The following is a 25,353-nucleotide window of genomic DNA, read 5'->3' on the forward strand; positions in this document are numbered from 1 at the left end:
CAATTTTACACACCAATTTTATACAGGCAGGATGCTCTAACCAGATAATAAAAAGTCTTTCTGTACTTTGAAACTACAGTTACACCGATTGATGAATGACTGTAATAATGCTTTTATTTCTGTTAAGAGAAGGTGGTTTTACTTATCTTTTCCACCTTGTTTTCAGCTCTTCTCTCCCTATTCCCAGTTGTACAGTCCTGTGTATGCTATAGTCCTTTACACCAGCTGTGGCACTAATCAACTCCTCACGACCTGATTTTTCTCAGTAATACCACAGAAATCTCCTTTTTCTCATCTCCTAGGAGTTTATATCAGCGAATTCAACAGGTATAATACTAAGTTAGACAGACCTTTTAGATGGACCTGCCAGATGCCAGAGGCAGAGTAAGGTAAAGGAGAAGTGTATTTCTAGGGTTAGGGTTAGTGGGAGGTGGTTGAGTCACCATCCCTGGCTGTGTTTAAGGGACGTTTAGATGCGGTACTGAGGGATATGGTGTAGGGGAGGACTTTGTAGAGTAGGGTAGATGGTTGGACTCGATGATCCCAAGGGTCTCTTCCAACCTGAATGATTGTATGATTCTATGATTGTATGATTCATGAAACTGTAGTGGCTGTAGCCACCACAGAACACAGTGCTAGTTAGGGTGCTGACTTTGCTCTTGGGTGTAGGTCTGGATAACTGTTCAGTTTCTCAGAAAGCACAGGGACACACGAGGAGAGTGCAGTTATACAGACACGAAAGAATTACTAATTTAGCTTCATTACAGAACACAAGGCTAATGCCCATCTCTAGCAAAGCAGCGCTCATACTTAAGAAATCAGCAGCTTTCCCACCCACTCAAGCTTCCCTCTGAATCTGCTAGTGAACTGTCAGAAGAGAAAGACAGTGAAAACAAAGCAAAAGAATAAAAAAAAAAGACACCTAAAGAAAACCCATGAAAAACAAAAGAGCAGAAAAGGATGTTCTCTTTAAAGGAAGAACTAAGTCACCAAGATCTGGGAAAATGAGGACAAAAAAGGCATTACTGTGTACACACACAGGGTCTGATATCCCATTTTCAACTAGTGAACGAAATACTAAGTGAACAATACTGAAGTTTACAAAACACAAACATAATGATTTGTTTTACTTGCGCATTAATCTCATATTTCAGACTTCTCTTTTTTCAAAACCAAATGTTGCTGAAACTGGTGGTTAAAGCCAGTGAGACTCTAAGCAGAAGGAAAGTGGCAGGCAGAGGCAACACAACTATGTATGCCTTACAGAAAACAGCCTCAAAGATCTTTTGGTATAATGGAAATTGAAAAAAAGGCAATTGCAGTTTATCCAGCAGAGAACATTATTTAATCTTCCTCACCAGAAGCTCCTTGAAGTAAGATTTTAGCCAGTACTGCAGGACCTAACTGGTTTCGCTCTTTTTGGAGCTCATCAGCTGCAGGTAACGGCTCAAAAACCAAAGTGCATGCACACAAACGCAAATAAAGCAGAACATTTTGCTAAAGGAAGAAGTCCTCTTCATTGTAAGACTTCACTCTTTTATATTCTAAGCACATTTTTTCTAAATGGCTGCCTCTGTGTCTTGAATGCAAAGTGACAGTGAAGCTGTTCTTTCACACCAGAAATTAAGAACATTGTGCTAAAAATCAAAGGTTATTTTCCTCCCCCAAAATTATCATGGTATCTGTATTCTACCAACTCTGGCAGAAAAATAAGTTTGGTATGGTTGTCTTGGGCAATGCAACCATGTTAAATATTGGAATATAGAACCTATCCAATTAAGGCCATCTTAATTTAGAAGTATTAGCTACAGTTAACAAATACACTAGGAAACAAAACGTTTCAGTCTATGAGAAAAGCAATGAAAGTCCCTAATCTCTCCCTCCCTTCATTTAATCTTCGAATTTATCAATAGAAGATAAAGTCAGAAGGTAACATACTAAGTTTTAGTGGAGTCAGCTGAAGTTTCAAATGATGGTGCACATCTGTTAAGAACTTTAAAAGCTTGTAGTAATTAAGAAGTAAGGCCGAGATTTTAACCAATTATGTAAACCAGTGAAGAAGGGAGAACACTTGCATAGTAAGGAAGAACAAAATCACCAGAACTTAAATTTTGGCAAGACCATTGAAGTGTTCTATAAACCTTCTTTGAACAGCAGAGAATAGAGACAAAAAGCACCAGAAGATGAGATGATAATATTAGCTCCAGTGTGTGGTACGGTCAGAGTCCACCCTGAATTCATGAAGTAGCACTTCCAGAGGCCACACACAGCCACGTGCCTTAGGAGTTCATTAAAACTGTCTTGGAACCTTTTCCTAAATGATGTCCTAACCAGCTCCTTGAGTTATAATCTATTGTCTCTGAATATAAACAATTAGACAAGAGCTAAGAGCTACTGACTGCATTTTTCAGAAGGGGTAATTAGTAGTTAGCACTCACTAAAACCTCAGCATAAAGTAAGATCCTAGAAGACCTAGATGACCCTAGAAGACAAAACAAGCCAATACTGTAGCACAGTGAATACTTTTCTGAATCCTACTACAGCATTTAAAACAGCAGGCACTGTATTTGAAGTTGCTGTATTTAATCATAGAATCATAGAATTTCCCAGGCCAGAAGGGACCTCCAAAGGCCATCTAGTCCCACCTCCCCGCAGTCAGCAGGGACACCCCCAACTAGACCAGGTTGCCCAGGGCCTCGTCGAGCCTCTCCTTGAATATCTTCAGGGATGGGGCCTCAACCACCTCCCTGGGCAACCTGTTCCAGTGCTCCACCACCCTCACAGTGAAGAACCCTCTCCTCATCTCCAGTCTAAATCTGTTCCCCTCCAGCTTGAAGCCATTGCCCCTCGTCCTGTCACTGCAGGCCTTTCTAAACAGGTTCTCCCCAGCCTTCCTGTAGGCTCCCTTCAGGTACTGGAAGGCCGCTATTAGGTCTCCCCGGAGCCTCCTCTTCTTCAGGCTGAACAACCCCAGCTCCCTCAGCCTGTCCTTGTAGCAGAGGTGCTCCATCCCCCTGATCATCCTCGTGGCCCTCCTCTGGACCCTCTCCATCAGGTTCATGTCCTTCTTATATTGAGGGCTCCAGACCTGCACACAATACTCCAGGTGAGGTCTCACCAGAGCAAAGTGGCAGAATCCCCTCTCTGGACCTGCTGGCAACGCATCTTTTGATGCGGCCCAGGATGTGATTGGCCTTCTGGGCTGCAACTGCCCACTGCCTGCTCATGTCCAGCTTCTCGTCCACCAGCACCCCCAAGTCCCTTTCCTCAGGGCTGCTTTCTAATACCTCACCCCCTAGTTTGTATTGGTGGCGAGGATTGTTCCGGCCCAGGTGCAGAACCTTGCATTTGCTCTTGTTGAACCTCATGAGGTTCACCTGGGCCCACCTCTCCAGCCTGTCCAGGTCCTTTTGGAAACTGTATACCTTTTAAAAACTGTAAGAAAACCAAGTCAGATAAAGCCAAACGGTGCACAAAACTGTAAGGGCAAAAATACCTTTAAACAGTCCAAGGACATCAAAAGTGTTCACTACTGTGTGTCGAAAAAAGTTTTAAGGGCAGAAGCTAAATAACTGGCAACACTTCCAACTATATTTCAACTTCATGGCAGATGTTAATAGCATTCAGCTGCAGCAAAGCTCTCATAACGCCAATTAACCAGAGACGTCTGAATGTCTAATTTAGTACACATGAAATAAGAACTGGAGTTCTTAATGTGCAGAGAGGTGAACTCACAGTATGCCACGTAGAGACTCAGAAGCTGCAGCCCACTGGAAATTTTAGTACTAATCTTTCCATGCACAGAAGACAAGTCATCTTAAATGCAATAATAAAGCCTTTACAGCTTATTTCAAGCTTTATAGCTATTTTCAGTTACTCTTCCAAGCATGCACTCCATGAAGTCTTTTCAAAAAATGAACATCAACTTTACACAAATCTTTTAAAAATAGGAAAATCAGAAAACCCTACATAAAATCCATAGTCTCCACTTCCTTTTTCTTCTTCCTTAGACTATTACCTACCTTCTTTTTAGAGGAAGATGAACAGGATAGCAGAAAGCTGGAAGAAGTAGTGAAAGATAAGAGAGTTGAGATGCACAGAACTAGAGAAAAAATGAAGATGACAAAATGAGTATCTGAGAAGCAGAAGACAGGAAAAAGGACCACCACAATAAAGTCTTTCAAAAGAAGGCAATTAAAGTACATTTCAGTAACACTCAAAAACACTCAGCAAGTTGTGATAAATTTTCCTAATTTCTGTATGCACTGCTACTTGAAAATCAAAATATGCTTAATAGGACATGGAATCTTCAATGCACAGATCAAAAATTAATAGCTTATCACAACACAATTGATTTCTAAAACACATAAAATCTCCACATTAGAAGAATCACAAGCTTCATAAATATTTACAATAAACGTAATCCAGAAGCATATGATCAGCAAAAAAAGCATCTTCAATTAATCTTGTGAAAACTGTCTCATCAATGTTAAAGTGATCCTGCTACTGTACAACCTAAGACTCTGCTTAGCAACTTCAAACTTTGCGACACTTCCTGCTTGGAATTTGGGGTTTTTTGCTGCTCTGAACCCTATGCCCTACCCTTGAAAACTTACCTCGTTCTTCATGCTCACTAACTTAGTGGGAAGCTCAGGGTTATCTCATGAAGTTACTATGTGCGGTTCAGTCAACTATTGTTAAGAAGCTTATGAAAATCCTCTGGGAAATCTGGACGCAAATATATATGTTTAAAAAGTGGAATTACTCTTTAAATTCAGCTATTTTTTACTTCCATGTCATGTACTTATATATTCAATACCTCAGTAAGATACTTGAGAGTTGATGAACTAGCACTACGATCTACATTGTAAATTATTTCTCAATTGGATCCTAATGAGGCTTCCATTAGATCTAATTGGATCCTCATTTTTAGAGAATGAAGAATGAATTCTTGAACACAAAGGCAAACATGAATGACATCGCATTTCTGTGATTCACAGGCTATTTCTGATCTTATGTCACCTCTTTTTGTTTTTATCAGCCACTCTCTTCCCAGTTGTTGTTTCTTCCACCCCCAACCCGACCGAGTACAAAGTATGGCACCGGTCACAGGCACATAAGCTACTTACAGACTACAGAGGTAGCAGGACATGTTCACCAAGGCACCAAGAATTTTTTTTTTTTTTTTTAAGAGAAGGAGAAAGAATGACTAGGGTATTAAAAAGTGCAGGTTCCCTCCAAAAGTATTTTTTGCAATCTCATACGTTAGGAAAAACTTCCTTGAATTTTATATAACCAATGGGTCTCTTGAGAGCATTCAGAATCCTATTTTTCATGAGTATCTGTAAGCCCAGATACATAGGAAAACCCATTGTCATAGAAAATTCTGTAATAACTGAAGATCTACCATGTCAGATACTTCATTTCTGTCCCTAACACAGTAGCTGAATCTACTACTCCTAGCGCTCATTAAGAAGGTCTCTTTCCTTCTTCACCAATCAGAAAACTGATTCCTTCTTCCATCACTTTTCTCCTTCTCCTTCAGTGTTGCACAGATAGAAAGGGTTAAGGTTGTCTCTACAATAACAGCAAGATCACTCTTGGAAAAGAGTGAGGGGCCCATTTTCCAAAATTCCAGATAAAAACTGGAAAAAGAAGAACTAGGAAAAGTAAATAAGATGACTATGACCATTTTGTAGACATTCTTTAATCTCTTACCTTTCCTCTCCCGTTCTCCTTCAACCCATATTGGCCAACCTCCTACAGCAATGCAGAAATCCAGAAAAAAAGAAGGAAACAGACCAGCATAATAGAGGAGAAGCTTACAGGTGTTGACAGTATAGCATATCACAGCATGAGAGGAGACAGAACTACTTACAATGAAAATTCATTTTTAAGAGAACAGGCTATGGTAATTTCAATAGTGAAGAATCCAGGAAAATACTCTGTAGATTATTTAGATAAAAGGACCAAAGGGGAGGGGGAAAAGGGATTTAATATTTCCTGGAAAAAACAGGAAACCAGCTACACTTCTGCCCAAATCAATAGAACAGAAAACTGTGATATCCTGAACTGTTGATTATGAGCAGAATTTATGCAGGGCTACCTGATTCAGGGTAGGAGGCAATGAGACAAAGCAGGGAGGAGGAATCTGGCTTTTAATTAAGAAACAGATTGAAAGAAAAGAAGTCCTAGCAGAATAGCATTTCTACAAACTGTGTTAAAAAGAACATAAGTAAAGGCAGATTTCTGAAAATATCCTGATGATTAATTTTAAGAGCAGAACAGCAAAAAGCATTCATAGTTTCACTGATGTCACAAAAATTATTCATTTGAAATGATTTATATTAGGATAGGATACTTAAAAGGTTATTCTTTCCTGAATCTATTTCTTTAGGTCACTTTTAAGCTGATCCTCCTACTATAAAAGCCAAAATGTTTCTGACGGAATGAATGCTCACAATGAATGCTGACTTTCATCAGAACTCCTATGAAATGAACTTTTTTGGAATCCATGTCCCCATTTTGGAAGTTGCATCTTTTCCATTCAAATGAAGATATAGATATGTATGCAAGTCTAAAAAAAGACAAGCCCTTTTTATAGTAAACAATTGTACTTTTAAAAAACTGTAGAGAGAGGTAATTTACATTTGGATGAAAATGACTATATCCAGAAATACGACTATAAGAAGACTGGACTTTCCCTCTTCTATGGGATACTTCTTACAGAATTAATAAAGCAGTTGATTTTTTTATAAGATATATCCAGACACATATACACATACCTCATATTCCTTCCTGCAGACCTTTAAAACATCATTCTTTGCAGAAGCCTGAAAGACAGATAAGTTTCTCTATTTGTAGTAGAAAATAATAAAATCATTATGCAAAATAAAGACAATGCTATCCTTAAATTAACTGTCACAGCCATGGACTTATGATCTATTTAAATGTTCCTTTTAAGAACCTAAAGAATCCATGTAAAGCTTTAAGAAAAAAAAAAGCAGAAACCATGACTTACTATACTATACTTAACTAAAAACCAAACCCTCATATTTCTGCACAAAGTTAGCTGATACTGTAAGTACACAAAGCAACTTTGTTTTTGTGAAAGGCTTACCAGATAGAGCAGAATACAGGGAACAATTAGGAAGTGGAAGAACATGAGCATAAAAATCTCCCCATTTTGCATGCTCAATACCACTTATGTGCCTCTTTCCCTTCTCCTCCCTCTTGTATGTACAGTCCTATGGTTCCTATTGTCAAACTGAGTTGCAGAAATTCTCCCTTCCAACTGCAGATCAGTTTTTCCTGTAGAGTAACTCTTGCTCCTTTTTCATGTGACAGATATTCAAAATTATTATTACACTAACGTTAGTTATTTCATCCTCCAGTAATTTAAAATACAAGGGTAAAATCTGACCTTGGACCTATCATAACACCTTCATCAAAATGCCTCTGAAACCTCCTCAAATTTCAAGAATCAAAATTAAAATCCAAATAATTCCCATCATCCCTAATGTTTGGCAAAATATTGGTTTTAGTTTAAATGAAAAACATATGAAATGTATCAGAGTCAGCTAAAGTACAAAATACAGCCAAGAATCTGAGACAGCTCAGTCTGCAATCAAACAATACAGCATCTGATTGTGAGAATGACGAGAAATGATATAATAATCATAAAACTAAGCTAACAGAATTCCATAGGACATGCAATAAGTGGAAACAAATACATACATCTTCTTTTCAGAAGATCAAAAGTACCCAGTTTGTCTACTCACTCCTCATATCTTTTTCACACTACTCAGTTTGTGTACTCACTGCTCATCTCTTGTCAAATAATTTAAATTCTATGTTTTGGGATGAAGGTAGCATATTTTTTTATTTCTGTGACAACAATTTGCAGCCGACTGCTGGTCCAAGATTAAAATTACACAGATAACATGCAAGACCCAAGGATCTATGGCCAAGGCCAATGGGATGAGGTTCAACAAGGCCAAGTGCCGGGTCCTGCCAAGGACCTCTTCTCCCAAGTCACAAGCAATAGGACAAGATGAAATGGCCTCAAGTTGCACCAGGGGAAGTTTAGATTATATATAAGGAAAAATTTCTTCACTGAAAGGGTTACCAAGCATTGGCACAGGCTGCCCAGAGTAGTGGTGGAATTACCACCCCTGCAGGGATTTCAAAGACCTGCAGATGTGGTGCTGAGGGACATGGTTTAGTGGTGGACTTGGCAGTGCCAGGTTAATGGTTGGACTTGATGGTCTTAAAGGTCTTTTCCAACCTAAATTATTCTATGCTACAGTGAATATTAAGTACATCTGTGCTCCAGAACTGGGTTACAAGGATTATGACAAATAATTATATGCTTTTTGACTTTGAAGATGTTTTTATGTTATATATTTGGAAAAACCAAAAAGGACCAAATGCTTCACAGATTTTTAATAAAAAGGCCATTGCAAAATTCATGCATTATGCTTAAAATTGTCACTTGACAAAAATAGCGATATAGTAAGACCAAAAGCAACTTTCTTCCAACAGATGAACATAAACCTCTTTGAAGAGGCTCAAAAATCTATTTGGGGCTGTAACCACGACGTTGTATCACTGAACATTACACTGCAAAAAAAAGAGAGCTTATAAACAGCCACACGTTGCCTTCTACTCAGCATTATTTTATAATAACAGCTTTCAGGTAAAGAATCAACAGCTTAAGTTTAGCATAACCAAAGAGAGCTTCAGAATCTTTACAGATTCAGCCAATAAATTACTACGAAGTAATAAACTAGAGCACATCAGCAAAAATGACAAGCCTACTGTTTGCAAAGCAAAACTAAGTGGATTAGCTCCGTTTCCCATGTGCAGTGGTGCTAGGACATGCCTGCCACCAGCTCTCACACAAGAACTTCTGTGGTGTCAACGTTATAAAGACGGTAAGATTTCCATCTTAATTGTATCTTCATTACTGAGCAATTAAATGTGGCATCAGAATGTACAAAAAAAGGCACAGCTAATCCTAAGGTCTTAAAATGTCTTCTTCAGGCTCATCAAGTCATAGCAGGCAGCCTAATCCTACAGAACAGTTGAAATTACATATCTGAACTCCCCCCAGCCACCCAAAAACCCCACCCCATGGCTTTTTTTAAACTAGGTTTTCACCTCAGTAGACTTGAACTTTCACTCTTTTACTGCAAATTTACTTTAAAAACATAAATTCTTTGTTTCAGTTTCTGAAATTTGGCTGCTGGTATCTATCCCTAGTGGTATTTCCTGGGAAGCATCTAGCCATATTTTGCAATTTTAAGGAATTTTTACATGGTAATTTAATTTTGATGTAAAAAATGCACTAAGCCTGATGTTCACAAACAGTAATACACCAATGAACTCAACACAGCATCATTTGACATTAACCACAGAGAAACAGTTGGAAAGCCTTACCTGTTTACATGCTTGCCGACATTCCACAGCAATAGCCAGCTCGCAGCAACCCAAACCAACCCACCCGTCAGACTTCTTCAAAACTCCTTTGAAAATAAGATGACAGTAAATATTACAGCAGAAAGAGAAACTATGCCCTCATTTTTCCTTCCCTCCCCGTGAGCCAGTTACTCTTCAAATTTGATAATCCTGTTCTCATTCAAGAAGCCTATTTACAGATTACATTTTTAGTGGAATTTATGAAGTCATTCCAAACCAACTTCAAGCAAGAAGAGAGCAAGTCTGTGCCTTAATAAAAGCTGAACTTGGCAGTTATAAAGTACCTTCTGTACACCAAGTTTAAAGATGCAAACTATTTTATATGTTCACTGGAAGTATCAGAGTTGGAAAATTTGATTTATCTGATCTGAAACATAAGCTAACAGGAACCAAAAGGAAAAAAAAAACCTAATTAAAATGAACAACATTGTCTCCTACAGACAGATCCTCTGTTGGTTTTGATAGTATATTTTTCTATCAACTTTGTCAACCCAGAATACCTGGACTTACGCAAAGTGTTTGACACTGTCCCACATGACATGCTGGTCTCAAAATTGGAAAGTCATGGATTTGATGGATGGACCACTCCATGGATAAGGAACTGACTGGATGGCCACACTCAAAGGGTTGTGGTCAACAGCTCAATGTCCAAGTGGAAGCCAGTGATGAGTGGTATTCCTCAGGGGTCAGTACTGGGACTAGTGCTGTTTAACATCTTTGTTGAAGACACAGACAGTGGGATTGAGTGCACCCTCAGCAAGTTTGCTGACAACACCAGGCTGTGTGGCGCAGTCGACACGCTGGTGGGAAGGGATGCCAGGGGGACCTGGAGAGGTTTGAGAAGTGCGCAAAACTCATGTAGTTCAACCAGGCCAAGTGCAGGGTCCCACACCTGGGACATGGCAATCCCAGGCACAAATACAGGTTGGGCAGAGAATGGCTGGAGAGTAGCCCTGAGGAGAAGGACTTGGGAGTGCTCGTGGATGAGAAGCTTGACATGAGCCAGCAATGTGCACTGGGAGCCCAGAAAGACAACCACATCCTGGGCTGCATCAAAAGAAGTGTGGCCAGCAAGTTGTGGGAGGTGATTCGACCCCTCTACTCTGCTGTGGTGAGACCCCACCTTGGAGCACTGTGTCCAGCTCTGGAGTCCTCAACATAGGAAGGACATGGATCTGTTGGAATGGATCCAGCAGAGGACCATGAAGGTGACCAGAGGGCTGGAGCACCTCTCCTGTGAAGACAGGCTGAGAGAGTTGGGGTTGTTCAGCCTGGAGAAGAGAAGGCTCTGGGGAGACCTTATAATGGCATTCCAGTACCTGAAGGGGGCTACAGGTGAGATGGGGAGAGACTCTCTATCAGGGAGTGAAGCAACAGGACAAAGGGCAACGGTTCTAAACTGAAAGAGGGGAGATTTAGTTTAGACACTAGGAAAAAATTCTTTCCTGTGAGGGTGGTGAGGCACTGGAACAGGTTGCCCAGTGAAGCTGTGGCTGCCCCATCCCTGGAAGTGTTCAAGGCCAGGCTGGATGGTGCTTCAAGCAACCTGGTCCAGCCGGAGGTGTCCTTGCCTATGGCAGGGGGTTGGAACAGGATGATCTTCAAGGTCGCTTTCAAATTGAACCATTCTATGAATATGTTTTTCCTTTTTCCTCAAGCTTTCTGTACTGGTTTTGGTTAGGATGGAGTAAGGCTTTTTCACAGTAGCTGGTATGGAGCTGTGTTTTGGATTTGTGATGTTTTAGTTATTGCTGAGCAGTGCTTACACAGAGTCAAGGCTTTTCTACTTCTCGTACTGACCTACCAGCAAGTAGGCTAGGGGTACACCAGGAGCTGGGAGGGGACACAGCAGGGACAGTTGACCCTAACTGACCAGAGGGATATCCCAGACCATACGACATCATGCTTAGCTATAAAACTGCAGGGGGTGGAGGTTGGTGGTGAGCATATGTCTTCTTTTGCATCATCTGGTTTTCTTGGTTTTGTATTGCTTTCCCCCCCCCCCCGCTTTTTTGTTTCCCCCTTCCCCATTTTTTAGTTCTTAAACTGTCTTTATCTGAACCCATGAGATTTCTCACTTTTACCCGTCTGATTCTTCCCCCTGTCCCATGGGTGGGGGAGTGAGCAAGCAGTTGTGTGGTGCTTAGCTGCCTGCCAGGGTTAAACCATGACACTGAGTTTATCCCCCTGCAATAACATGGTTTTACATCCAGAATTATCTTCAATAAAAGTTTCCCATCTCCCTGTCTCTCTTTTTACATTTATTACACTATACACATTATCCTCATTTCTTAACATAAAATTACATGGAAAATCAAATCACTGCAACACATTGTTTCATCCTCTTAATCTACTCGCAAATATAGATGTTTTCAAGACATAAGAAATCAAATAAAAGAAGAATGCATTCCTGTATCTATTTCTCACGTAACTTTAAAGACAGAAATAAATAAAGCGAAGGTTTAACCTATGCAGTTCCCAGCAGCTGTTACAAATTAGTTAATTTTTTTTTCTTAGGGTGGAAGGTGGAATTATTTAGCTCAATGAACCACTAAGTTTTGCTATGAATATTTTAAAAATAAAGCAGTATTTTAGGACACGCCCAAATTATATATTTTTTTTGTAGAAATAAAAATTCTGAAGTAAAAGAATCAACCTCTTAATTTAAAAAACTGCTCTGAAGTCTAATAGAAATGCCTATTCAGAAAATTCACATGTAATGTCCAGCTTTAAAAAGGGGAAGGGAAAGAGCCAGGAGTGAGACCAGTGAGCTAACACTCATTCAAATGCTTAGAAAATACTGATAAAAAAAATCATTAAAAATCATTGCAATCAACAGAAAACAATCACCTGTAGGTATGTATCATGAACAAAATTGCCTTTAAAATACACTGTCGGCATATAAAGTCTTAGCAGTATCAGTCTTCTGTGACATTCTGACGAGCAAATTAAGAAAACACACTAATAGTAAATTTATAAAGGAGAAGCAAAATCTGGAGCTAAACTAATTTATAAACACAGGTGGAATATAAAGTCTTAGCAGTATCAGTCTTCCGTGACATTCTGACAGGCAAATTAAGAAAACACACTAATGGTAAATTTATAAAAGGAGAAGCAAAATCTGGAGCTAAACTAAAATATTTTCCCAGCAAATTAAAATATTAATTAAATTTATTAAAATGCAAATTCAAACCTTAGTGCTCACCACAACCTAGGTAGCAGCAGGTGGAGGGAGCAGAGAGGCAAAGGTTGAAGGACAGTTTTTGGCTGCAGCCTGCACTCTGTCAGTCCAAAGTAGCTGTGTACCATGTGTATGGTCCAGACCTTCTGGAAGGACTGTAGGCCACTGATTTACCTGTCTTTTTGGAGACTGTCCAAATCCTTTTCACATCTATTCAGAGTATTGGCTCACTTTTCCAATTCAAACCAGTTCGAAGCAGCTGTGAAGGCCACAAACAGCAGCACAAAATATTTTCCCAGCAAATTAAAATATTAATTAAATTTATTAAAATGCAAATTCAAACCTTAGTGCTCACCACAACCTAGGTAGCAGCAGGTGGAGGGAGCAGAGAGGCAAAGGTTGAAGGACAGTTTTTTGGTGCAGCCTGCACTCTGTCAGTCCAAAGTAGCTGTGTACCATGTGTATGGTCCAGACCTTCTGGAAGGACTGTAGGCCACTGATTTACCTGTCTTTTTGGAGACTGTCCAAATCCTTTTCACATCTATTCAGAGTATTGGCTACTTTTCCCAGTTCAAAGCAGCTGTGAAGGCCACAAACAGCAGCACCTCAGCTCACCTTCCGCTTCCGTAACTGAGAATTAGTTTTTCAGAGATTGAGCATCTTTTTGGAAGTGTTGGAGAGATGGCTGTTGTGCACACATCAGTACTTTGTAATCAATGTTCAAAAAGTTGCAATTTGATGCAAAGTACGTGCACATCTACATGGAAGTAATGCCCATATGTTTAACTACACATACAATTAATCACAAAATCAACTACCCATCACTTTCTATTTTAGGCCTAAAAATAGTGTACCAGTTGCTTCTGCATAACTTGCATCACAGACTCCTTTCAATCAAAACAGTAATGTTTGGTAGAATATTTATTAGTAATTGATATTGCAAGGTATAAGCAACCTAAGAAATGTAAAAGAAATATCATGCACAATATGAAAAACAAGACTTCCAGAAATCTCTGCTGCAATAACCAGATATCTCCAGGAAAAACACATGATAACCACACAGCTATCCAGCTTTAAGGGCGATGTCTCCACTAAATCACCACAAAATAATCAAGCATCCACGTTTTGTGCAATACAGAGCCTGTGGTTTTCAGACATACTTTTACTGGAACTAAACTGTGCTAAAAGAATGAAGCAAGCTACAAATACATGCCAAATTAAGAATGCTGATAATTTTCAGACACAGTTAGAGATTTCTTGGCATGTGGACCTCTCCCCAGAATATTTATGAGTAGCAGACAAGCTTGCAGAGAAAAAAAAAAAAAAATGATGTCCCATCTCCAAAAAGCATTGAACTGTGATTTTAATACAGTAACTTATAAATTAATTTTGTAGTGAAGGTAATTAAAATGCACGCATTTCTAGCTGAAAATACACCTCCAGTGCACAATTAATCGATAGGAGTCCATAGTTCTGACTATTCACCAAATTAACTGATAGAAGTACAATACGGATCCCTGAACTATAAGAAATAAAAGATACCTATTTGCTTAACACAGGCTCTTATTCCACATGTCCTCCAAAAAGTTTCCAAAAGCCACATCACATTAGCGAGATGACTTACAAAATACACACATATTTCTTCCTTTTTATAAACATTTCACTGCAGTCTCCACAAGAGTATTGAAGTCAGAAACAGGAGTAAAAAGCTGCATAAACACGAACAATTAGAATGTCATCTCCAGTACATTTATTTTGTGATGAGAGAAACATTCTACATTCTGAAAACATCAGAGAAACACTGGATCACCATGACCCCGAGTAAAGTGGGGAGGAAAACAAAAAGGAAGATGGAAAAAGAACTGAAAAAGAAATAGTACTGAAAGGTCACAATGAGGTCTCCCCGGAGCCTTCTCTTCTCCAGGCTGAACAACCCCAACTCTTTCAGCCTGTCTTCATAGGAGAGGTGCTCCAGCCCTCTGAGCATCTTTGTGACTCTCCTCTGGGCTCACTCCAACAGGTCCATGCCCTTCTTGTGTTGGGGGCACCATAGCTGGATACTCCAGGTGGGAGTAGAGGGAGCAGAATCATCTCCCAGCTCTCTCAGACTGTCCTCATATATGTCCCAATCCCTTATCATAGCTCTTTGCTGGACTTGCTCCAGTATGTTCATATCTTTCTTGTACTGAGACACCCAGAGCCAGACGCAGCACACCCGATGTGGTCTCACCCGTGCTGAGTAGAGGGGAACGATCACCTCCCATGATCTGCTGGGAACACTCTTCCTAATGCAGTCTGGGTGCTTTTGGCCACCTTTGCTACAAGGGCACATTGCTGGATCACATTCCACTTGCTGTCCACCAAGCTTTGTTTCTACAAAGCTGCCTTCCAGATGGTCAGCCTCCTGCGTGCTGTGGAACATGGGGTCTTCACCAGGTATGGGACTTTGCGTTTCCTTTTTTGGAACTCCATGATGTTCCTGTCTGCCTATTTCTCCATCCCTCTGAATGGAAGCACAACTATCCGGTCTATCAAACTCTCCTCCCAGTTTTGTATCATCTGCAAATACACTGAGGTTATACTCCTAGGACACTGACCACAAACCTTTGAGAACAGCAGTTCAGCCAGTTTTCAACCTACCTCCACTGTCCACTTATCCAGCCTACACTTCATCAGCTTGTCTATAAGGACATTATAAAAAAAAAAAACAGTGCTGAAAGCCTTACTGAAGTTGAGATAGACAACATCCACTGCTCTACCCTCATATAACAAGCCAGTCTTCTCATCATGGAGAGTTATCAGGTTGGTTAGGCACAATTTCACCCCTTCGTAAATCCATGCTGAATATAACCAATCAACTTCTTGTCCTTGATGTGCTTGGAACTGCTTTGCAGGAAAATCTGCTTCATTACCTTCCCAGAGTTTGAGGTGAGACTGACCAGCCTGTAGTTCCCCGGGTCCTCCTTGCCCTTTCTAGAGGCAGGAGTGACATTTGCTTTCTTCCAGTCCTCAGCATCTTCTCTCAATAACTGTAACTTTTCAAAGATTATGGAGAGTGACCTTGCAATGACATCAGCCAACTCCCTCAGCACTCCCAAGGGTATCCATCAGGTCCCATAGAGTTATATTCAGTTCACTTAAATATTACCTGTCCCAATCCTCCTCCATCAAGTTCGAGTGTTCCTTGCTTCGGGCTTTACCACTGATCTCAAGGATCTGGCATTCCTGAAGGCTCATCTTACCAGTAAAGACTGAGGTCAAAGGCTGCCATGGTTACCTTTTTAATGTCATATCATGGGTTTCCTCCCCTATTCAGCAGCAGATCCTCATTCTTCCTAGTCTTCATTTTGTTGCTGATATAATTAAAGAAACAGGGCGGCTTTCTGGCTGTCCTTCATATACCTCACTAGAATCAACTCCAGATGTGGAAAAATTTCTTAACTTTGAGGGTAACAGAGCACTGGAACAGGCTGCCCAGAGAGACTGTGGAGTCTCCTTCTCTGGAGATATTAAAAATCTGCCTGGATGCATTCCTGGTCAGCCTACTCTAGGTGAACCCGTTTTGGCAGGAGGGTTAGACCAGATGATCTCCAAAGGTCCCTTCCAACCACTACAATTCTGTGATAGACTTTTGCTTTTCTAACCCCATAATGCATAATTGGAGCTCATATAAGGTGATCCTTGAAAATCAACCAGCTCTCTTGGACCCTTCTTCTCTCCAGGGCCATATCCCATGGGATTCTTCCAAGCAGATTGCGTGTGTCCTCCTGTGTTGTGTCTTCAAAAGGTACCAGAGTGATTACAGTTGCCCACGAACATCAGGAACCTGTGAACCTGAGACTTCTTCCAGCTGTATGAAGAAGGCCTCATCTACCACTTCTTCCTGATCAGGGCAGGCTGTAGCTGACACGCACAACATCACCCATGTTGGACTGCTCACTAAGATGTTGATATGCCCATGCTATGCCACTCATATGCCCATGTGCTGTTCTCAGCTGGCATACCATCCATCCCCAGGTGGAGCTCCATGCATGCCAATTACACTCACACATAAAGAGCATTTCCCCTCCTTGGTTTGTCCTTCCTGTACCTCTCCTGCTGTAGGAGCCTTCCTGCTATGTCCCTGTCACCCCAATAAAACTGTAGCCCTGTAACTGCACACAGACTTCTAACTCCTCCTGTTTGCTCCCCATGCTGTGTGCACTAGCGTACGGGCACCTCACAGAGGCACTCATTGTACTGGTTTCCCAGAAAGGGAATGAGAGCTTTCCCTATAATGCTGTCCTATATACACTGTATCAATAATTTACACAATCCTACAGTGGATGGAATCGCCGGAGAATATTCAAAAGAATTTTAAAAGTAGCTCACATCAAAGAAGAAAACAGTAATATAATTTCATATGCAAGAAGAATGAAAAGTGACTTGAGTCAAGTACAAAGTTCAGGATACAGGCTCATGATACTACAGGAAGATTTCACTTTTATCACAGGACTAAACTATAATTTACAGCACCACTGAAGAAGTGACTTCCCCTGTCACCCCACACCCCCAATAAATCAGAGAATAGAATCCTACCATAAAAGCACTGACAAGGCCTCACACCAATTCAGAAAGTAGAGAAAGACAATTTCAAACTGGTTCATTAAGAAAGATTTCTAATGCTTTTTCACTTGCTTACACAAACCTGACATTCAAAATAAAATATGCATTTCTCACTTGCAGTAAAAGCATCGCCACTCATACGTATATAGCCACTGAGCTTCAGTGAAGATTAGGTTTTGTCTCCAACTAAAAATTTATCAGGTTTTAGATATGACAGAAGCACTGCAACTCCAAAAGATATTATTAAGTAAAACTAGCAAAATATAAGACAGCAAATCTCTTTGCGTGCACTGGAATCAACAGTTTGCCTTTGAAGCAGGGTCTGGGGAAAGTCAGTGCAGATGCCATGAAATTATTACAGTCTCCTCTTTCCTCACTATCACTTTTTCGACTGTAGCATGATAATTTCACCCAGTCTTTTAAAAATGACATATGATACGATAGTACTACTTAAATCCAATTTGATCTATTTTTGATCTCTTCTATTAACCTAACAGTCCTGTCTTGTGATTTGTGTTTTAACTTTCTATATCCACCTGCACCAAGAAATTTAGTTCTTGATCTAAGCCTCTGCACTTCTTAACTCTTTTGTCTAGTTCTTACTACTTTCCCATTACTCAATTTTTTTCCCAAATTATACTGCATCTAGAGCAAAGTTGCAATAATCCATGATCTTACAAATCAGGCTAAGGTATACTGAAACTAAAAATAATATAAAAAACTTTAAAAGAAAGAAACTTTGATATTTCTTGTATGTGTCCCAGAAGCACATATGTTTAATCAAACATATACAAACATATTAAACATTTTCTCACCAGAAAAAGAAAAGAAACATTGAAAAAAGAAAAGGGCAGGTAACCCAGTTCTAAAGGAAATTAGACATCAAATGAAGTTTATAATGAAAGCATAATGAAAGTGAAATTAGCATGAAATCTACACGTGCAGATGGTAGACATAACATCAAAACATGCATATGGTGAAAAAGCAACACAATTCAAAGATTTCTTACCTGGCAAAGAAGAATTTATACAACCCCACACTTCTCCCTGAAAAGTAAAATGGAATTAAGCAAAAGTAAGTTTATAGAATAAGAGATTTTCTAACAGACACAAACCAGCATTTTCACCATTTTTACCCTGGGTTTTATGTACGCTATTGGAAGAATTCTTATGTCTAAAACATCTCTTAAAGAAGCACTACATGATATAAGTTGAGTATCACGTGCTTTGACAAGAAGGCTGCCACCTACAGAGTATGGAATCAAGAGCAATGTATTGTAGGTGCAGAACATGCTGTGAATACCTGGAATATGCTATCTAGTCAGCTTTCTCCACCAGTGTTTAGAGAACTAAGTAGCAACTGTTTAGATAAAGAAAAAAAGATTTATCTATGACCAGGACCTGTGGAGAAGCTTATTGCCCTAGCACTCCATTCCACCAGCTTAAAAAAAAACCACCAAACACTATATATAACTACCCACAAAACAAACGAAATGTAGCTTCAGGGAAAGACAGATACATGTAAGAAAGATTTGTATAAGTGAAGTTTACCAACACGAAAATTTACAATGGAGATCTGTTGGGTTCACACTGACTGCAAAGCACTTCTGGTCCCAAGGACATGGTCTATCAGGAGTGAAGTTAGAATCACTCCACAGAATTGTCTAGGTTGGAAGGGACACTATTCCTGATACAGGCAGAGATACTGTTGGCCTTCTTGGCCACCTGGGCACACTGCTAGCTCATATTCAGATGACAGTCAACCAGTGCCACCAGGTCCTTTTCTGCCAGGCATCTCCAGCCACTCTTCCCCAAGCCTGTAGCATTCATGAGGTTGTTGTGACCCAAGGGCAGGACCCGGCACTTGGCCTTGTTGAACCTCATACCATTGGCTTGAGCCCATCGACCCAGCCTGTCCAGATCCCTCTGTAGAGCCTTCCTACCCTCAAGGAGATCAACTCCCATCTAATTAGGCATCATCTGCGAACTTACTAAGGATGCACTCAATTCCCTAGTCCTGGTCGTTGATAAAGATATTAAACAGAATCTGCCCAAATACTGAGCCCCGGGGAACACCACTTGTGACCTCTCGCCAACTGACTTTAACTCCATTCACCACCACTCTTTGAGCCTGGCCCTTCAGCCAGTTTTTTACCCAGCGAAGAGCACTCCCATCCAAGCCATGAGCGGCCAGTTTCTCCAGGAGAATGCTGTGGGAAACAGTGTCAAAGGCTTTACTAAAGTCCAGGTAGACAACTTCAACAGCCTTTCCCTCATCTACTATGAGGGCCACTTTGTCATAGAAGATCAGGTTTGTCAAGCAGGACCTGCCTTTCATAAATTCACGCAGACTGGGCCTGATCACCTGGCTGTCCTGCATGTGCCACGTAATGACACTCAAGATGATCTGTTCCATAACCTTCCCAGGCACTGAGGTCAGACTGACAGGACTGTAGTCCTTTTTAGATTTGTTCTTATCCTTGTGGATGGGCATCACATTAGTTAATCTCCACTCAACTGGGACCTCCCCGGTTAGCCATACTGCTGAGCCCGGGAAGAAGGGAAGGGTGGGGGGAAGGTGTTTTTAGATTTGTTCTTATTTCTCATTATCCTACTCTGATCTTTTGATTGACAATAAATTAATTTCCCCAAGTCGAGTCTGTTTTGTCCGTGGCAGTAACTGGTGAGTGATCTCCCTGGCCCTACCTTGACCACAAGCTTTTTATCATATTCTCTCTCCCCTGTCCAGTTGAAGAGGAGGAGTGACAGAGTGGCTTAGTGGGCACCTGGCACCTAGACAAGGTCAACCCACCACAAGGAGCTTTAAATGAGAGTGTTGAACATGTTTAAGACAAAAATGAAAAGTTCAATTCAGTCTCACTGAAAGGATGACCCACACTGTCATGCAATGATTCTGTCATCACAGGAATTAATGACTTTCTAAAGTTGCAATGGGTATGCATCTAATCATCGAAAACTGTTAAAACTGTCCTCATCTGTATCTAAGGGAGTTTCCTCCTCAGATAAAAGTCAAAGTCAGCTCAAAAGAAAAGGGTAAAGAGCTGCTACTTCTACTAGTTCCACCCCATTGATTCAGTTGACTTCCTTTATTGCATGAAAAGGTTAATGGTTGGACTCGATCTTAAGGGTCTTTTCAAACCTCTATGATTCTAAGACAAAGTTGCCTCTTGTGTTGGCAGTTACTATATTACTTAATACCTGGCAATACCCTTTCTATCATATCACCTGAAGGAATATAGACAGCACAATGTCTGTAACCAGTGTTCCAGAAAATAGACCATCTGATTAAATGCATAACCTATCCACTCATCTGGAATGTCACTAGAATACTTCTCCAACAAAGACAAGTGGTATCTCAAAACAGCAAATATAGTATTAATTGAACTGTTAAATATTTTATATCTAGATGTCTTTTAAAATTTTACAAAAATTACTGTTTCGGTGATGTTAATTTAAGATACATACTGGATAGTAAATTTGCCATTTATAAAGATGGCAATGGGGAGTTAAAAAAAAAAATCGTGTCAGTCATTTTCCCATTTTCAGGTGCTCTCTAGTCCTGTTTTCTAAAAACGCTCTCCTCTTCTATACAGATAGATCCTACTTTACCTAGCAGGGAATAAAAGATAAAGAAAACCAGTACCAAAACTAATGCTATTGTCCACTTCTATATGCTTTCATTCCACAGGTTTTGCTCACACCATCAGCTGTCTATAACTTTCTAAGACCTTAGAGTTGACCATCCACAGAAACAAAACACTGAAAAAACCCACACTTTTGAGGAAGAGGAAAGGATCTATAAGCAAACACAGTCCTGCAAAGTTGCTTATAAAGTGTTATTCTCAGATTTGCTACTCCTATACATTGCCCACTTGCAATGTATATGTTTTAGCTAGGTGGAAACTTTATTTATACTGTTTAGAAGTATCAATAATTACAAGAAAGCAGACCCTTCTGACAGCATATATTGATATATTCTAAGTTGTCAAGAACCAAGACTCCAGAATTTACAATTTGAATGATAGTGCTTATCTCTTCCCCTATTAGATCATTGCTTAGATAGGGAGCAGATTACATTCCTAATTTTTCAGTGATACACTACAGAACTTTTAGGAAAGCATTATCTTACTTATTCAGTAACTATCCAATTACTCCAGTTTGTCAGATATGGACATAAACCATTCAGAGCAGGTATGATGGTCTCCTTGCCTTAGCCCAACCAAGACCCCACAGCTTTAATGTCGTTGTCATCAACATCCAAGTGACAAACACCCAGCACAATTTTTTACAACATAGGTCAGATTTTCACTGCATTTCATAGCTTACACAACCAAGACACCCAGCAAAATTGTCAAATCCCATCCTATTGCAAGTAGCATAATATATGATGGCTTTACAAAAGAAAAATAAATCCTACTTTAAGGATCAAATTTCATTATAAGAATTTTACTAGTCTTCGTAACAAGGAGGAAAAAGCTTGAAGACATACACACATGTTCTACCAGCTGAAGACTGAGCAAGTAAATAAAAGTAATTTTTACAACCTTATTTTTGCAAGCAAAACTCTGCTAATACAAGATTAGTTATTTTTTTTTCTTTAATTAAAAACAAGCAAGTCTTACCATTGATTCTGGACAATACTCAGGTGCTCGCTGCAGTAAGTGCTTCAAACGGGAATCACTTTTAGAAGACAAAATCTGTTAGAAACAAAAAATACCTTAAACCATATAGAATGTAACTACGTACTGAATACTTTTTTCCATTGATTTCTTTGGTTTTAGTTCCACTACTGTCTATCCTTTGAAAACGTTGGCTAACAGTCAATATGTAAACAATATAAAGTTAAGATTTTCTTTTATATATCTGTAGTCTTTCATATATATCCGGCTTTTTATGAAGAGGATTTTTTTATATTTAGAAGTGAATGAGAATTTCCTCTTCAAACACTTCAATCAAAAAGTTTCTACTGAATAGACAGTGTGAAAAACATAAGAAGATTTCTGCCCCACATATCAAAATATGATATGACTCTTATTTACTTAATTAATCTTCTGCTACATGTTACACGACCTCAGACAACTAAACTCTCTCCAAAAAACCCTGTAACAAGTAATTTTTGTGGAAGAAAGATAAACAAAACCTAGATTAAAGAGAATATGAAAACTAACAGGGGAATGAATACTACCCACAGCAGAGCAAGATCAAGTTAAGCACCACCTAAGTAAAGTGAAGTTCATGAGGCTGGATGGGATGCAACTGAGGGTGCCGAGAAGGTAGCCACGGCCACTGCAAGGCAGCTTTGTTACTAAGTGAAAACCAGGTGGAACTCTTTAGTTTCAATTTATGACTGCTCTCACTTGTCCTCCCACTACATACCACCATGAAGAGCATGACTCTGTCTTTTGAGCAGCGCTACAGGTTTGGGGAAGAATGGCTGGAGAGCTGCCTGGCGGAAAAGGACCTGGGGGTGTTGGTCGACTGTCGGCTGAACAGGAGCCAGCAGTGTGCCCAGGTGGCCAAGAAGGCCAATGGTATCCTGGCCTGTATCAGGAACAGCGTGGTGAGTAGGACCTGAGAGGTGATTGTCCCCCTGTACTGGGCACTGGTGAGGCCTCACCTCGAGGGCTGTGTCCAGTTTTGGGCCCCTCACCACAAAAAACGACATTGAGGGGCTGGAGCGGGTCCAGAGAAGGGCAACGGAGCTGGTGAGGGGTCTGGAGAGTGAGTCTTAGGAGGAGCAGCTGAGGGAGCTGGGGGTGTTCAGCCTGGAGAAAAGGAGGCTGAGGGGAGACCTTATCGTGCTCTATAACTACCTGAAGGGGGGGTGTAGAGAAGGGGGGGTCAGTCTCGTCTCCCAAGTCACAGGAGATAGGACAAGGGGAAATGGCCTCACGTTGTGCCAGGGGAGGTTTAGATTGGATATTAGGAAAAATTTCTTCACAGAAAGGGTTATCCAGCATTAGAATAAGCTGCCCAGGGAAGTGGTTGAGGCACCATCCCTGGAGGTGTTCAAAAGACGGGTTGACATGGTCCTCGGGAATATGGTTTAGTGATTTATTTTTTTTTTTTTATTGCTTATTTATTTTTTTGTCAGAGTTAGGCTGATGGTTGGACTAGATGATCTTAAAGATCCCTTCCAACCTAGATGATTCTATGATTCTATTATATGTATCAGAAGGCTGCTCTGAGGTGCTCATTCTTCTGCAGGCTAAAGGCAGTTCCCTCAGCTTCTCCAGAGAGGGCACGTGCTCCAGGCCCCTGATCACCTTGGTGCTTTTGCTAACTTGTTCCAGTTAACTCATGTCTTTCTTGTAACGGGTGAACAAAACAGCATGCAGTATTCTAGATGGGGTCAGCAAGTGTTGGCTGACTAACTGGGGAGAATAATCTCTCTAAACCTACTGGCTATGCTCCTGCTAATATAGCCCAGGATGCCTTCTTTATTGCTGGGGCACACTGCTGGCTCATGTTCAGCTTACTACCAGTACACCAGTACCCCGGGTCCTTTTTCAGCAAATCCACTCCCTAGCGAATCAATCTCCAATTCGTACAAGCAATTCTTTCTTCCCAGGTGCAGGACTTTGCTTTTGTCCTTGCTGAATTTCATAAAGTTCCTGTTGGCCAATTCCTTCTATCTGTCCAGGTCCTTCTGGATGACAGCCCTGCTGTTAAGATTATCAACTTTTCCTTCCAGCTTGGTATTGCCTGAAGACTCAACAGGAGCAAAATCTGTCACCTCCTCCAAGTCATGATAAAGATGTTAAACATGACAGGTCCCAAAACAGACTCCTGTGGTATTCCACTTCTTATTAGCCTGCAGGTGGAGTAGGACCCACTAACCTCTATCTCTGAGCCTGATTATCCAGCCAATTTTTTCACTCATCTAGTTGTCCACCCATCAAAACCATAGTATCCTAAACTAGATACAAAAATATTGAGGGAGGCAGTGTTGAAGGTCTTGTTAACGTCAACACAAATGACATCCACTCCTTTCCTTCCCCTCATCCAGAAATCCAGCCTTATTATCAAAGGCAAACAGGTTTGTTAGGCATAATTTACCCCTTGCTTGCTCAGAAATGTGTTCCGAGAGGACTCTGTCGATAGTTTTCCCAGGGATTTAAGAGGAGATGACCAGCCTGTAGCCTGTTGGATTGGGAACTGTCCTTTGGGGGACTTTTTACTTTTTTTTCTTTTTAAAGATGTGTAAATTGTTTGACCTTCTCCAGTCATTGGGGACCTCTCCCAGATTCCACAACCTTTCAAAGATGATATATAGCAACCTTGCTGAGAGACCAGCCAGCTTTCTCAGCACCCTCAGATACGGTCTGTCTACTCCCACGGAATTGTATGGACCAAATTTTCTCAAGTAATTCCTGACTCAACCGTCACCTATTACAGGTAGAACTCCTCCTTGAACCCCATCTCTGTGCACAGGGGACTGGGAGACCTTGTTAATACTCAGGAAAGGCGGCATTCATTACCTCTGTCTTATCTGTTTGCTGACACTAAATATTTTCCTTCTTCAGCCTGTAACTACTGCCATAGCACGCCTTGTTGCCCTTGACATCCTCTGCAAGTCTCAACTCCAGTTGAGCTTTCTTTCCCAGTATAACCTTACATGCCCAGGCAAACTTTCTAAATTCCTCTTTTACAACCTTTCCCTGCTTCTATCTTCTCTATACTGTCTTTCTGCATTGAAGTTTGCTTACAACTTCTCTGTTTAGCCAAGCCAGACTCTTGAAACATGAACATGTTTTCCTGAGGACAGGGATGGACGATTCTTAAGCTTGGAGGAGGATCCGGATAGAGATCTTTGGAGTGGTACAGATATGAATGCTGCCAGGAACCTTATAATTGTGAAACTTCCCAAAAATAAACTTATGAACTGTCTTTTGAGCAGCGCTACAGGTTTGGGGAAGAATGGCTGGAGCAGGTGGAACTCTTTAGTTTCAATTTATGACTGCTCTCACTTGTCCTCCCACTACATACCACCATGAAGAGCATGACTGTGTCTTTTGAGCAGCGCTACAGGCTTGGGGAAGAATGGCTGGAGAGCTGCCTGGCGGA

At 40.6% G+C, this 25,353-nt stretch overlaps 1 protein-coding gene across 1 annotated transcript in view; it reads right to left on the minus strand.

Moving 5' to 3' along the window:
• Nucleotides 1-25,353, minus strand: part of RECK (reversion-inducing-cysteine-rich protein with kazal motifs) — a 61,533-nt gene that overhangs the window by 30,943 nt on the left and 5,237 nt on the right. Inside the window, exons 2-5 of the mRNA XM_014941003.1 lie at nt 21,909-21,983; nt 18,276-18,312; nt 9,442-9,527; nt 6,786-6,833 (exon numbers count right to left, since the gene is read on the minus strand). Of these exons, the coding sequence (XP_014796489.1) occupies nt 6,786-6,833; nt 9,442-9,527; nt 18,276-18,312; nt 21,909-21,983 (246 nt within the window). The remainder of the gene's footprint in view (nt 1-6,785; nt 6,834-9,441; nt 9,528-18,275; nt 18,313-21,908; nt 21,984-25,353) is intronic.

Source organism: Calidris pugnax, unplaced genomic scaffold, assembly GCF_001431845.1.
Source record: "Calidris pugnax isolate Ruff unplaced genomic scaffold, ASM143184v1 scaffold8, whole genome shotgun sequence".
NCBI lineage: Eukaryota > Metazoa > Chordata > Aves > Charadriiformes > Scolopacidae > Calidris > Calidris pugnax.